The following is a 17157-nucleotide window of genomic DNA, read 5'->3' as shown; positions in this document are numbered from 1 at the left end:
TCCATCCACCTAGTGAGGGGTATTCCAACGCTGCGCCTTCCGGTGCGAAGTCTCCATTCCAGCGTCTTAGGACCCCAACGTCTATCGGTTTTCCGAACTATTTGCAATGCAGCTTCGCAACTTGTTGAGCTATGTCGGGTACTCTGGTTCTCCTACGGATCTCCTCATTTCTTATTTGATCACATAGAGAAACACTTAACTCATAGCATAGCTCTCTCCATCGTCCACCGAGTGACTCTGAGGCCCATAGTTAGCGACCATGTCTCGGAATTTGGTCTTCAAGCACTGAGGAATATTTATATGATACTTAGTAATTGGTTTCTCAAAAACGGCTATTTAGATGTTTGTATTTAAGTAGATAAATGTTTATCTGGATAGGTGTCATTCCTAAATTACCGCAGAAAGAAATCGAAAGATGTCGAGAGAAGCTCGGTAGCGTCCAGGACGGTATCATACACTGTACCTAAATTTAATATTATTGTTATATTAACACAATAATAGCTTATGCCCATGACATCCAAGTGAATTGAGGTTTTTTAAAATTCCGTGGAAACTTTTTGATTTATATGTGTTTGACTATATTTATCCAAAAAACACGTCAATATGTTGCTTTTCTACAGCATGGTTGAAGGACAAACCTAACTAAAACGCAATCAAATAAACACACTATTGCATTTATAATATGAGTAGTGATATTAGAATTCAAATCTAGCTGCTCCAATTAGCTATTTAATCAGGTTGAGTGGTAGAACAACTAATAAAGTGTAATAACAATACATCAAGTAGCCGCTACTTCAGTGTACATTTTTCGATGTTTCAGGTTCTAAAATAAATTAAATATAATATCAAAGCCGCACGCAGAGGTTGGTAGATTAGAAATCACGTTACACAATAAATTACTGTGCCCTATTTTTATTCACAACTTCCCCTTTAGTGCTCAGCCCAGAGTAGTAGGTAATTGAGTAAAAGTATAAAAATGCATGGTAAAGTGCAAGTTTCACTCGCGCTGCGAATCCCGTAGGTGTGCGATGAAAAACATAAGTACCATTTTGCTTTGTGTTTGATTTTCTGTAATAATTGTGTGTGGTGTACAGTAAAAGTATATTCATTCATTCATCTATCTAAATACATAAAAGGAAAGGTGACTGACTGGCTGACTGACTGACTGACTGACTGACTGATCTATCAACGCACAGCTTAAACTACCGGGCGGATTGGGCTGAAGTTTGGCATGCAGATAGCTATTATGCCGTAGGCATCCGTTAAGAAAGGGTTTTTGAAAATTCAACCCTTAGGGGGTGAAATAGGGGTTTGAAATTTGTGTAGTCCACGTGAACGAAGTCGCGAGCATAAGCTAGTCTAAATATATAAAAGGAAAAGGTGCCTAATCTATTAACGCACAGCTCTAATTACTTAACGCATCGGGCTGAAATTTGGCATGCAGATAGTTTTCATGACGTAGGCATCCGCTACGAAAGGATTTTTGTAAATTCAACTCCAGGAGTGGGTTAAATAGGGGGGTTGAAATTTATGTAGTCCATGTAGACAAAGTCGTGTGCATAAGCTAGTTTTCTATATTTTCATATTTATTAGAAGAATAAAAAATATCAAATCAACTAACCCACTTGGCCGTTTGCTCGCAATTCATGATAAAGTCACCACCCACATAAACATTTGTACGCCACGCCAAAGCTTTGCTGGTATTCTAATTATCTTTCTATCACAAACACACAAGCTGCGCACAAAAAAAATTTAGGAAAAATGCAGCCCGTGGATATACCTAAGTGTTCCGGTTTTCCTTCCAAGATAAGGAACTCTAAAACGAGCCGAGTTACGTTGAACATGAGAAAAATTTGCTGTGAATACTTACATTGTTATGAGAACGAGTCAAGAGTGCATTCATAAAGCCATTGTTGCTGTTATAACGACGTTCGTTGTTTGTTATAACTATTTTATTCTACAGTAAAAATTAGATTTGAATGCCACGTGCTTTCGCAGACAAAGACTTTAATAGAATAAAATTATCGCTTTGAAAACGTATTTAAATATTGAGTACCTGATATTTTAAATTTATGGTAAGTATGTACATAGTTTTTTATCATTCTTCACCATTAAAGTCTCATAGAGAATGAAGATGCCAAGAAAAATGTTGACATTAGAGAGCTGTGCTAATTGGGCTCTACAGTCTACACCATCTCTTTAACAGGTCTGAAAATAACTTAATCTTTTTCATAATGCTCCTTTCAGAAAAATATAATAATATTTTTTTAAGCTGTAGTAGAATTAATTTTGCATACAAGCAATTTTATCCATATTCATAATCGCTAATTCATACTAATTCGAAATCCAAAACGGTGTCTTTTTGTATGTTGCTTTTTCAATAGCCATTTAAACTATTTTGAAGAAATTCACTACATAGGTAGCTTGTCGGAGACGGACATAATGTATTTTGTACCCGACTACGGCAAAGCCAAAAGGAAATGTAATGATTTTAACAGTCTATGTATGTATGTAGGTTTGTATTTATGTGCGTTCCACGGTAGCGCCTAAACTACTGAGCCGATTTTTGATGACTGAGGTGTCAATCAATTTATTAATATAGTCCGGGTGACGTAGGCTACAATTTAGATGTACGAAATCAATATGGCGGATGTTGCCAGTTGCACCTAAAAAAGTGGGAGGCACTGATCTCAACCCATCGCCAATCGTCAACCGACTACTGTGCACGGATCTCCTCTCAGAATGAGAAGGTTACAAAATATGCTGAAAGAAATCCATACTAATATTAAAAATGCCCAAGTGTGTCTGTCGCTAGCCTGATTTCGACGAAAATTGGTGGGTAAAGATATAGTTAGCATCCCGGGGAATGATATAAGCTACTTTTTGTACCGGAAAATCAAAGAGTTCATATGAGATTTTCAAAAACCTAAATCCACGCCGACGAAATCGCAGATATGGCATATTTGGTTCAGAGCTATCTTGCATCCCGTGTAGGCTATTTTTTATTTGGAAATTTCAAAGAGTTCTCGCGGGATTTAAAAACCCGCATCCACACGGATGAGACCACGGGCATCATTTAGTATAGGTACGTATATTACGTAAATATGAAAGTTACTTACTCGAAATGTTTTAATATGAATTAATGTTAGAGTTACATTTTTGTTCCGTTTGCCGTGGAGACCCTGGGGCCATGGAGTGTGAGTGCTAAAAACTTTTAGAAGATATTTCACCGCGATTAATAGCTTCATCCTCATTTTTTGCGCAACGGATCAGCCTGGCTATCCAGCGCGGAAATGCAGCCAGTACTCTTGGCACCATTCCACGCGGGCATGATTTGTATAGTAATTATAGATAAGGCTAGCTATAAGTTTTATTATAATATTTCTATTAAAAAAATGCATATACTTTGGGTATTTTACAACTCGTACATAGCATATGTCGTAAAGTATCTCGTAAACTTGACAGTGTTCACCCGATAGGAACTGGAGGACATGCGAGAGGGACATGTTAGTTGGAAAATATTTCAGTTTTAATACCCCGAGGACTGTTATCGTGTTTTCGAACGTGAAACGCTCGTTTCCTAGTCGGGTTGATTTATCAAACTTAACGATCTTTACCAAAGTGGCTCATATTTGGATGTTCTAATAACTACACTAGGAGGAAGTTCCTATAAGTGAGTGAAGTCAAGTGACCTATATTATCGGTTAATAATAACGATGATGATGATGATTTCTAAGCTCTATGAACGAGAACGGATTTCATCAGTATCCTTATTATAAATGCGAAAGTGTGTTTGCTTGTTGATGTGTTGGTTTGTCCTTCAATCATACGCTACGGTGCAACGGATTGACGTGATTTTTTGCATGGGTATAGATAAAGACCTGGGGAGTGACATAGGCTACTTTTTATCCCGGAAAATCAAAGAGTTCCCACGGGATTTTTAAAAAACCTAATTCCACACGGACGAAGGCGCGATCATCAGCTAATTCTCCATATACCTTAATATGAACCTAACATGTCTTTGCGAGAAGGAAATATTTAGTTTTATTACCCCGAGGAGTGTTATCATGTTTTCGAACGTGAAACGGTCGGTTCCTATTCGGGTGGATATACCTATCAATCCTAACTGACTCAGTTCTAGATGTTATGATAGCTACACTATAAATACGGCTCGAGTATAACTTTGTCTCCATAATCGATTCTTAAGATATCAAGGTCAACATGGATATAAAGTCCTCAATTTTCATTCGATAAAATGTTATGTCAGTTAGTGCGAAAATTAGGCGTAAAAATATGTTCTTGGTTAGGTATATCTATTGTAGCACGCCCTATTATAGTAACTTTATCTTTAGTTTTGTGTATACTTCTGACAAGTAAGAAATATTTTCATTCATACTGTAAATAGTTTCTTGAATTTATAACAGATACAAAAAGTTATACTATATAAAAAGTTTACTATATACCTAAATCTCATAATATAGGTAATTAAAATATGAAGACAAATGCACGGCATGCCTCGTAATGCCTTTTTGTGTAATAGATTGGTCTTCAACCCATTGTACGTTGACGTAGCATATCAGAAACCTTTCCGCAAGTTCCAACAACAACTATACAAAGTTTTGCCGTAAACTGCAATTCAGAAACACATACGGGACAAACAGAGAAATATGATTACAACATTTATATAGACAGTACAAATCTTTGTATTATTTATTTATAGAAGTGAAAGATAAGATTATTTCATAACAGTGACCTTTTGAATTGATAAATTATAATAAACATGTATTGTAATATTTCAATAATAACAAGAATTGATCAAATGTCCCGGTAATAAAATATCCATAAGTTAACCGTCAAGAAATCAATATAACTATAGTACGTAACAGGTTGAGATGGCAATCAGGCTGGGAACGCCCCACACCCACACACACAGTCCTAACCCGATGCGGGTAAGTGCAGGTGGCGTGCGGGTGTGCGGGACGTCTCCCGCCTCATACCACGATTGCCATCTCGACCGTGTACTATACCTATTTTTAGTTTTCCGTTCTTAAACTTAAAACACCTTGGTGGAAAAGTACTATACAAGTCTCTGCCTAAATAGGAATTAGCAGTCTCGACCTCACCCTTCCATATTATCACTCGGTCGTAATTGCTTTATTTCCGGCCTGGACAGTAACTGATTAATAAAATTAATATTGCAGAATGCAAGCCTAATAGAATTTTATTTTTTACAATTATCACAATAGTTATGTGTACAGTACGCGGCCAAAAGTAATGAACATCGGCCTTTAGAGCTTTAGACATTTCGGCTTTGTAGAGCGTTGTCTCTGTCATTCATTCCTATATGATGTTTTGTCGGTTTCATCGACAGGGACAACGCTCTATAAATCTGATATCTCTTTCTAAAGGTCGATGTACATTACTTTCGGCCACGTACTGTACTTAATTATGTTTATAAAGAATATTCAGATATACATGTCCAGCATTTGAATTATGACACCTTGGTACTAATTTTATTATCAACCACGATACTTAATAAAACTCATTTTTATTTCTTGCTTCTCCTTTTTATTCATAGTAAGTAATAAGAGCTCTTCAAAAAAAAATCCTACCACTCTACCAATCTACCAATCCGCACATGGCCAGCGTGGTAGACTATGGCCAAAACCCTTCTCACTCTGAGAGGAAACCCGTGCTCTATAGTGAGTAAGCAATGGGTTGACAATGATGATGATAAAAAATTTACCTGCCTTTGCTCGGAAGCAATTTCTGAAAATATCCTTTCTTTGGGATGATGAAAAGAAAACCTACATACAAATTCTTGTGTCTAGAGTTTAGACTCAGCCGTCTGAGCTGTAGTAGGCTTTTTTGTCAGTTTATATGTACATTGGAAGATACCTCCTTAAATAACGTCGTGATACTTCGGTTTTCTATATAGTTTTCATCAGTACTTTTTTTTCTTTTAGTACAAATATCCAATAGAATATTGCATCACGACACTATGGAGCCAGATACCTTCCTCTAATGTAAATATTTGAAAAGGTCGGGGTAGAGTATTGCTAGGCAAAATTTAGGTGTTTTACAGAACAACGACGTGGCAACAGATAAGGTACACAGGTCAGCTGATACACAGGTGCAAAGGGATTCCTTGGGGATAATAACACCTATTCATATTTTATCAGCTGTTGCCCCAATGGGGTAGGATTTCCAGGCTTTTCACAACGCTTTTGTTGCAAAATGTCATCTGTGACATATTTAGATACTAGCAGTTGCCCGCGACTTCATCCGCGTACTAAATCTGGTTTCTCATGAGATTAGAAATTTTCCCGCTGCAAAATGCCTCACTTACCTTTTCACTCAGTCTCACCTTAGCACGGAACCCACAATACCTAAATGCCGATTTTTATATCTCTAACCTCAAAAATTAGAGATATGAAACCCCCATTTCACCCCTTGGAGGGCCTTTTTTGTAAGATCCTTTATTATCTGAAACCTCTACGCCGTAGAAAGAACCTTCGTTTCAAATTTCATGTTAAAATAACAATAATTAACACCCCGCTTTGCCACGCTGCTTTGTAAATCCATATAATTTCGATCGATGAACTGATGCGCGGTCGCAACATGGGTGTAGCATTGCAGTCGCGCTTTTTTTGGGTTACGTACCTCAAAAGGAACCCTTATAGGATCACTTTGTTGTCTGTCTGTCTGTCGGTCTACGGTGTAAAAAACCTACAGGGTACTTCCCGTTGACCTAGAACTATAAAATTTGGCAGATAGGTAGGGGAAACATCTGAAAACTGTGAATTTGTGGTTATATCACACAAAAAAAATTAGATTGTGGTCATGAACTAAAAATAAGTATTTTCGATTTCCGAAGTAAGATAACTATATCAAGTGAGGTATCATATGAAAGGGCTTCACTTGTGCATTCCAAAACAGTTCTTTATTTATTTTTTTGCATCATGTTTTTAAATTATCGTGCAAAAAATTACGACTGTAGTACGTAACCCTTGTTGCGCGAGCCTGACTTGCACTTGGCTGGATTTTATTATTAATCTACAAAGCAGCGCGGCTGCGTTCAGTGTTGATTACTAGGGTTAACTTACGTGTCCATACTAATATTATAAATGCGAAATGTGTCTGTCTGTCTGTCTGTCTGCAAGCTTTTCACGGCCCAACAGTTTAACCGAATTTGATGAAATTTGGTACAGAGTTAGCTTACATCCCGGGAAAGGACATAGGCTACCTTTTATCCCGGAAAATTAAAAAGTTCCGATAGGGTTTTTAAAAACCTACATCCGCGGACGAAGTCGCGGGAATCATCTAGTAAATAATATTTATGCAAATCTTTAAAAAATCGATTGAACGCACTGCTGTGGGCCTAATCCCTCTCGGTTTTATAAAAGCATACATTGAAATATAATTTAGTTAATTGCCTATAGTATAAAGTTATATAAGTAACATGGGATATAAGTACCTATAAGAAAGCATAGACATTGCACGCTGCATTAAGAACTATGAAATCCACTTTAAAATTTAAATGAAAACGTCATCCCATCCCATTATACTCGTACGTAAAGCGAATGTCTTACCCACAACTTTAGAATAAGTAACACATTAATTTATATGTAAACTGCTTTCTATGAGCAAGTTTTTAGCATCTTTTCAAGAAAAGTTTATATTTGTAAACTTGTTTTACGGGCGTTTTCTTGGATTAAGGAATAGTTCCTTAGTCTATGGGCGTCTTAATTGCTAAAGTTATTTAGATATTAGTTTTTAAGAACAGGGAAATAGTTAGGTACTTCAAATATTACGCAGGATATGATTTTATATTTAACTAGCTTATGCTCGCGACTTCGTCCGCGTGGACTACAAAATTTCAAAACCCTATTTCACCCCCTTAGGAGTTGAATTTTCAAAAATCCTTTCTTAGCGGATGCCTACGTCATAATAGCTATCTGCATGCCAAATTTCAGCCCGATCCGTCCAGTAGTTTGAGCTGTGCGTTGATAGATCAGTCAGTCAGTCAGTCAGTCATTCAGTCAGTCAGTCAGTCAGTCACCTTTTCCTTTTATATATATGGAAGACTAGTTGGTTCGCCCTGGTTTCACACTAATGGACTTACTTGTGCCATAGAAAATTAAAATGAATGTGTTATAAACCACAATACCTAATATAAAGTATTATAATATTTTTACTAAGATATTACACGGATTGCCATTGATTTGTACCCGTTGAACAGTATCGTTATTTATCTCCGAAATTATAAATTATATTCATGGGACCTGGGACCTATTTAATAGAATAAACGTTTCAGTGACGATATTAGGCGATATAAAGTTTGATTTGACAGCAATGCTATTGCAGGAAACTAGATCTTGGGCACGTGGGCACCTTACCCATACAGTCCTGTCTACTTATTATAGACAGGGTGGTATGGATAAGGTAACATCTCTGCATCTTACAGTATCTATGTAAACCTTGCCTTAGATTTCTTAAACAAATCCAAGTTACTGGATAGACTAGATGACGCCCGCGATTTCATCTGCTTTAATTTCGGTTTTCAAAATCTCGTAGGAACTGTTTGATTTTCCAGGATAAAAATTAATCCGTTGCTCCGTTGTGGCGTGATAGCAAGACAAACCAACAAACAAACACACATAAATCGTAATCCATGCCCTTATATCTAATTAAATTTTAATTATCGGCCGTAGCAGTTTACTAGATACGATTATATAAATCGTATCAAAGTACAATTTACCTTCGCCATATAACTGGAATCGGATTGATCACAATGTAGGGTCATAAACAAAGTTAATCAATAACAGATAATTTGATCATAATGGCAGCATGTAAATAATATGTCTAACACAACTGCACAACACATAAAAGTTTCACATACCATACCAATTACAGAACGTAGGTATATATGTATATTTGATTACATAACTCCTATTAATAACTTTACCTCAAACGATTAATCTACTTATTAGCAATATCTTTACCCTAATATTAAGTCTAAATTTCAAACCCATCGTGACAGTGATAAAACGCAAGGATTTCTTCTTATAAGATAAGAAAATTAAAGGGAAACAAAAACCTTTTTCCTTTTTAAAACAATTCCAATTATGTTAATGCTTTCAGAAACGTAGATACCTCTAGACACTTTTAATTCAAACTCTTCAGAAGTGATTACTAACAAAAATCCAACAAAATCCAACTGAGATAACGACGAGTATGTCTGTTGTATTTCATGACAATTCGCTGCGGTAGTGGAGGTATTCAAGCGACAGTTGCTTATGATTAAATCTTACTTATATTTTTTTATATTTCTATTTATTTATTTGACAACTTAAAACTTACATTACAGGCTAACCTAATGCGATAGCTAAGTTAAATTATTTATACTTAATATTACATACTTTTTACTATATGCAACTAATTAACTTAAACTTACATAACCTACTTTATATAAAACTTAACAAAAACGTGGCCCTTATGAACTCGCCGTGAGCAACTGAACCAGTCGGTCTTATTTAAGTATAAAATTTTCACAGTGACACCGTAATGCACCGCAGGCAATATTTCACAAAAATGCCTTAACCTAACAAAGTCAAAGTCAAAGTCAAATGATTTTTTCAAAATCCATACTATAATAGTATAAATGCAAAAGTGTGTCTGTCTGTCTGCTAGCTTTTCACGGCTCACCCGTTCAACCGATTTTGATGAAATTTGGTACAGAGATAGCTTGCATCCCGGGGAAGGACATAGGCTACCTTTTGATCCCGGAAAATCAAAGTGTTCCCACGGGATTTTCAAAAGACCTAAATCCACGCGGATGAAGTCGCGGGCATCATCTAGTAAGTAAAAAATTACTCTTTTTGATAGTCAGATGTTGGATTTGTAAGATATAGTGGTGACAATTAAAGAAGAAAGGATTTTTGAAAATTCAACCCCTAAGGGGGTGAAATAGGGATTTGAAATTTGTGGAGTCCACGCGGACGAAGTCGCGAGCATAAGCTAGTTTCCAATAAAATAAATATAGCCTCACGCAAAACACCTTAAACATGAAAATGTATATCATGTTTTAGAAGTAGTTTTTTTTATTGATTTATTTATTAAACTTATAAAAAGTAGAGTAGTAGTTGCATTTGAAGATTTAAAAGTACTTGTAAAAGTTTAATTGAAAAAAATCTGCTAAATTCAGTGCCACAAAAACCACATATTATTATAGTATTTCTACGTTATGTTTCTACATAATGTACAGTGAATAGCTTTACATTATACAGTCACGCCATCCGTCGTTTTTAATATTCGAGTGGAGTTAAAATTAATCGCTCTTTTTATTAAACGACAAAATGAATTGTCTGCTCGGCCAATGTACGTATCGGGTCAATGATTCATCACTTAATTACAAGTTTTTCATAACAGGTCAGAAAAATTGGGTTGGGTTGAGAGAAACATGGCATTTATATCACTTAAGAGGGCTCAGGACGGTTCTTTCTTGATAAAAACGTAGGAGGGTAATTGAAAATTAATTTCTAAATCAATTTTGCCAAATTGCTGCTAAACATGGTTAAGATTTTTTAGAACTTCATACACGTGTATTACAAATATTCCATCGTCAAGAAGATCTTTATTTTGCACTACAAGTATCAGGCCTCAGAGCCATGTATCTTACGACCATTCCTCAGAGTAGACTCATAGATAGAGATATAGAGCTTAGGTGTAGGCCACGAGGGTGCACTGCAGTTAATCGTGGATTTTAAAAAAGGAATGATTAAGTGCAAGTAGAAGTTGAGTTTTAGTTTAGAAACTTTATCTTGGTTTTACATATTTTTATTCAGATAAGCTTATCTTCAGAATTCATTTGTATTTTGTAGGTATGTGTCACACATGGTGCTTATACTAGCACCATAGCACGAACAATGGCTATTGTCGTCCATATACAATAGAAAATTTAAAAGTTATGGTGTTGAAAACATTTTCTCATCGAAATAAAATATAAACAATACGTACATTATATTTACAGACTTTAAGAAGTTATTATTTTAGAATGTTACATCAATCCATACTATATTAATAATTGCCAAAGTGTATCTGTCTGTCTTATTTTGGCTCTCTATCAAAAATGAATAAGTTATATATTTTTAATTTTTTGGTAAATCTACCCTCTAACCAACTTTTTACAAATTTTCCACCCTGAGCAAAGCCTGGGTGGGCATTTTAGTTAGTATAACATAAATCTAATCTAAATATATAAATGAAAACTGACTGATCTATCAACATGCAGCTCAAACTACTGGACGTATCGGGTTGAAATTTGGCATGCAGACAGCTATAATGACGTAGGCATCCGCTAAGAAAGGATTTTTGGAAATTAAACCCCTAAGGGGGTGAAATAGGGGTTTGATAAATAGTTGATAAATAGATCAGAAACAAAAATAACTAAATAATATCAATATAACAAGCAAATCTCGCATTACAATAATTATATGTTGATATTATTATGAAAGAACCGTCGCGCAAACCCGATACAGATAATAATCAGATTAAATTTTGAGCAAATCATTTAATTCATAGTTAAATATATTCTAAGAAGTAGCACCAGCAATACCAATCTACCACAACATTTTATTAACCAACTAAAAATAATTAGAATGATATCTAATCAAAAGAACATATACAACTACAATTAATTATACATCATAAAAACAATACATACAAATTAAATTTATTAGATAGATAGATAGATACTATGAAACATTAGTAGGTACAGAAAAATAATAGTAAAAGCGATTCAAGCGTGAACTTATTGACATCGCTAAACACGAAAATGTCTTACCATGATTTGCAACAATAAAATTAAACCAATACATAGCGGTCGTTTTATAATGATTTATCTTGATTTTTGTAAGAGTTTTATGTTATAATATTAAGTTTGCACATAGGTACATACCTGGGTCGTGTTTACGTGCACTTGCGGCCGCGAGCGACATAAGGCTGGCGTTATCACACACCGGTTGCGCGCGGATACTGCCACCGACATACGACTTTAGGCGGGATTCTCCCTGTGCGAGTGATGTCCCGCAAAAGGACCCAGCATCTTTCAGTATCGATATCGATGATATGATTTAATTATTGCTATACCAACTGTTAATACATTGTTATTAAATATTTAAGCAAGCGTAGTGTGGTGGCACTCTTTAGGGAAGGCCTATGTCCAACAGTGGAAGTCCACATGCTGATGATGATGAACTGTTATCAGTTATCACTGATACCAATATATTATATGTATACAAAAGGAAAAGCTGACTGATTGACTGATCTATTAACGCACAGCTCAAACTACTGGACGGGTCAGGCTAAAATTATTTGGCATGTAGATAACTATTATGACGTAGACATCCGCTAAGAAAGAATTTTTTAAGTTCAATCCCTGAAGGGATAAAACAGGGATTTAAAATTTGTGTAGTCCATGTGTTTGAAGTCGTGGGCATAAGCTAGTATGATATAAAACCAAAGCACTTTGCAACAATTTACTATTTACGTATTTGCAATTGGGTTTAATCTTTGGGGCTCCATACCTAAGAGTTGCCAATAAGTTCATACTGCGCCTCCGCTGTTCGTCCGCCTGTTCGTTCGTCTGTCTATTAGCTTAGCGGGCTGTATCTCATGAACCGTAATCGGTAGAAAATAGTAATTTTCACAGAGTGTCATTCTATTGCCGCTATAATAATAATAACAAATAATAAAAATCAAGATGGTGAATTCAAAAATGGCCGCCATGAAACTTAAAAGAAATTAAAAAGTGCATAGTGTTTTATCTCATACGATGATACGGAACCCTTCGTATGCGAGTTCGACTCGCACTTGGCTGATTTTTCCACCTGTTTATGCCTGCTGGTAGATTTTCAGTTGTAATAAAATTAGATGTATAAAGAAAATACAATAGTATAAATTGAAATTCCATATTATAGCCATAGAAAAATTCCTTGAAGATGTCAATGATTTCTCATCCCTATCTGTTGACGCATGCGTACAACGCACTTACACGCTTGCCGGGCAGACTTACCACGTTGATTGATTCACGAAGTTGTGCGCAGGTTAACTCACCGACACGTGCCTTAAGTAACGCACTTCCAACCTCAGAAGGTCTCCCTTATCCCTAGAAAACTCATGCAGAAAGCCCTCTCCCCTGAAAAAGCTAAGTTAACCTTACACTAGCCAGTTTTGATCTGCGCATCGAAAGAATGCGCGTAATTTATTAATAATGGAATAAAATTCTGATACGAAGCTTATTGAGAACCACTAATCACATTAATGATTTTAAGCTTAAAGTCCCTTCATGACCATGACCCGTGCAATTGGATCGAAATATCGATAGCTAAAATCGTCAAATTAATCGTGGTATCACTCGTTATCACATAAACTCACAAATCAAACTATCCTCATAAATTAGTAGATTGTAGAGTCTTGAACTGTGATAGAGTCAATAATATCCACAGTTTTATTCTTTTTTATTTAGTTCACTTTGTTTTCATGGTGTCGTCGAGTTGTTTAACAATTCGAATAACATAAGTACATACCTACATTTTGTTCCTAATGTTGCCCCTCATTCACTTTAAAAAAAAAACCATACCGAGATTCCACCTCAATAAAGACATTTCTCAGGGTAATGGAGCGCAAATATTTTAGATATTCACATTACAAAAATCGTGGAAGCTTCTTTAAAGCTCTATATAGTTATAGCGCAATTTGGTTACTCGTTAGCTAGGACGAAATAAAATACCTGTGCGAGCGAGCTTTGTTCGGTGTCTTCGCTATGCACGTATTACCCATATGATAAATGCGAAAATGTGTTTGTTTGTTGGTTTATTGGTTTGTTGGTTGTCCTTCAATCACGTTGCAAAGGAGCAACGGATTGACGTGATTTTTTCATGGGTGTAGTTTAAGATCTGGAGAGTGACATAGGCCTACTTTTTATCCTGGAAAATCAAAGAGTTTCTACTGGATTTTTAAAAACCTAAATCCACGCGTACGAAGAAGCGGGCATCAGCTAGTACATTAATAAATTTTAAAGATTTCCATCCCGGAAAACAATAGGAGTGTTTTTATGATAGGGGTTAAATTTTTTTATCGAAGGTACCTCACAACTTCATCAAATCTGAACGGATTTTGATAGTACTTTTTTTTTAAAAAGTATTTAGCCATCAGGTTAGTTGCATGTAAATTCAATTCAATCAATAATATTTTTAATTAAATATAGGTATATCTTGACGTGTTTGCGATTTTTCAGATTTTTTTTAATATTTTGTTTTATAGTTACACAAACTCAAGGATTTAGACACTAATCCTTAAACCCTTGTGTAATTTAGAAACTAGACATTTTTATGGAAATCTGGCAAACCACACAATTTCCAAAATCATTTACTTTCAAATGAGAATGGAACTACGTTTGTATAAAGCTATTGATGGAAAGTCTACGTACTTCACGTAGATCGGTCCTAAGATTATTTTAATATGTGTAAAAATAAAGCTTACCAACTGTAATATAATAGTAGGATAGCCCCTCAAGTCATGGTCCCTCACCCGGAAAGTAGAAAAACAAGCAATTCCGATAAATTCAACATCACTCGGCGCGTTCGGGAAAAAAATAGCCAATGTGTTATAACCAAGCAACTGATTTAAGAGCTTTCTGAGATGCGGGGGGGTAACACCGCCAAACCTTCCAAATCAGCAGGTTGATTCAGGACAATTCGATAACATACTGTATCGATAAGTACGATTAGGTATCGATCTCGTATTGAAAAAAAATTGTCGTGCAATTCAGAGAATACGATTCGATGTCGATTACGATATCGGTATTTCACTATCGATACGGTTATTCTGAATGGATAATACATCTTACCGTACGATAACTTACCAAATCGATGGATAATTATGATATCGAGTGTTCTAATCAGCCTGCTGAGCTGCTACAGAGATTTCCTGGCAAAAAACTGTAATTTTTTTGGCCCGACCCAACACTGGAACCAAGAATCTTGCATGATCCGCTGTAGAAGCTAGCCACTAGAGCAACATCATGATCAACCCAGCGCTGACCCACAACTGAGCACAGGTCTTCTATCAGAATGTGAAGGGTTTGGCTATAGTCCACCAAGCTGACCAAATGTGGTTTAGCAGACTTCACACACTCTGACACCATCATGGAGAACTCTCAGACATTCAAGATTCCTCAAGTTATTCTTCACCATTAAAGCAAGTGATATTTAATTATTTAAAATGCGCATAACTCCGGAAAGTTAGATTAGTTAGAATCCAGTCCTGAATCGAACCCCCGACATTCCGAATACATGGCACCTTGTACCAATATAAGGCGGACGTTTAGGATCTCACGGCTCTACTACTAATAAATCGACGAGCAGCCATTTATATTCATATGATACCTACCTAATAATAGATGAAACTACCTGACGATTCAAAAGCACTTGTAAAAGTTTACTTGAATAAAAATATATATTCTATTCTATTTTATTCGAATATAGACTTATTTTGTTTACTTTTTCTCTTCATCGACATCGAGTTTTCATTTTGAAGTAGAAAATATACCTAAAGTCAAAAGTCAAGAAGTAGGTGTACGATGGTATAATAAAATCGATCAATTGCTTTTACTCGCACACAAAGGGTTCCGTACCATCGTACAAGATAATAATAGAACAAGTACCTACTTTTTCTTTTTTTTATTTGCAAGGGGGACAGTTTGAATTTTTTATTACTTGTTGTTATAAGCAGCAATAGTAATAATATGTGTATTACTCCGTGAAAATTTCAACTCTCTACCTATTACGTTTCATGAGATACAGCTCGCTGACAGATAGACAGACGGACGAACAGTGGAAGCTTAGTAATAGGGTCCTTTCGGTTGCAGAACTCTAAAAATTAAATAAAAATATGTAGGGATATATTCTGAGAACATGGGAACATGATATCTATTATTTAATAACAGGCATCGCTGCAAGCACCAGTTACTGATTCCTAAAAGGGAGAGAAGCAGAAAACCGAGATTAATTATTCACCTACAGCTTGCCCTCACTGAAAAATGTGTCAAACATTCAAGATACACTTTTCTGCAGAATTTTTATCAACGATTTACGCTTGATAAACTTTGAAACACAAAAATCAAGAGTAAAGATAATTATGTTGATTTTCTTCATAAATATTTCAAAAGACAGGTCGAGATGGCAATCGGGTATGCAGCGGGGAGACCTCCCCCCCACACCCGCAAGTCACCCGCACCGTGAATTTGTGGTTACATCACAAAAAAATTAAAATGTGATGATGAAAAAATTATAGTTAGTATAAGTACACTTTCAAAGTATAAATTTTTTTTACAAAAAAAACAAAAACCGACTTCGATACACAAACACTAAAAATTGAAAAATAATTTAATTTATTACCGAATATATTATGTATACAAGAGTTGATATAGTTCCATAATAATATGTTTTGGTGCCGGTGCCAATTAGCTTCAGCTGCGCGAATCGTCTAGACTTCGAATTTTTATGAGACTCCACAATGGCACCTCATTGGGACCGACCCCAAAAAATATTATTATGGAACTATATCAACTCTTGTATACATAATATATTCGGTAATAAATTAAATTATTTTTCAATTTTTAGTGTTTGTGTATCGAAGTCGGTTTTTATTTTTTTTGTAAAAAAAATTTATTTCACAATTTTTAATGGCCCCATGGTATTAAAATATGCTATGCCTGGTTAAAAATCTACTGTTTACTAAGCTATTACACTGATCGCGAGCAATTTACTCTTATCCGTTGAGGAGTTTCATTATCTATCTTCGAAGATGTTCATCAGATCTTCACCAAATTTAAATGGGACCAACTTTGAAGCCCTATACCCTTTCAAACAAAAAAGAATTTTCAAAATCGGTCCAGGCGTCTTCGAGTAATCGGGGAACATACATAAAAAAAAAAAAAAAGATTCCGACGAATTGAGAACCTCCTCCTTTTTTGAAGTCGGTTAAAAATACTAATATACCAAGTGGGGTATCATGTGAAAAGGCTTACATTCTATAACAGATTTTTACTTTTTGATTTGCCGTGCAAAATGTCGAAAAAATACGACTGTAGTA

At 35.5% G+C, this 17157-nt stretch overlaps 1 protein-coding gene across 2 annotated transcripts in view; it reads right to left on the bottom strand.

Annotated features, from left to right (window-relative positions):
• Window positions 1-12066, bottom strand: part of LOC117995468 (dipeptidase 1-like) — a 42790-nt gene extending 30724 nt beyond the window's left edge. Inside the window, exon 1 of one of the 2 annotated variants that reach the window (XM_069509089.1) lies at window positions 11960-12066. In XM_069509089.1, the coding sequence (XP_069365190.1) occupies window positions 11960-11999 (40 nt within the window). In that variant the 5' untranslated portion in view covers window positions 12000-12066. The remainder of the gene's footprint in view (window positions 1-11959) is intronic. The other variant, XM_034983479.2, reaches the window with a different exon arrangement.
• Between the last annotated feature and the right edge of the window lie 5091 nt (window positions 12067-17157).

The sequence above is a fragment of the Maniola hyperantus genome, chromosome Z, assembly GCF_902806685.2.
Source record: "Maniola hyperantus chromosome Z, iAphHyp1.2, whole genome shotgun sequence".
Lineage (NCBI taxonomy): Eukaryota > Metazoa > Arthropoda > Insecta > Lepidoptera > Nymphalidae > Maniola > Maniola hyperantus.
The sequence above is the reverse complement of the archived record's forward strand: the minus strand, read 5'-3'. Positions and strand labels throughout refer to the sequence as shown.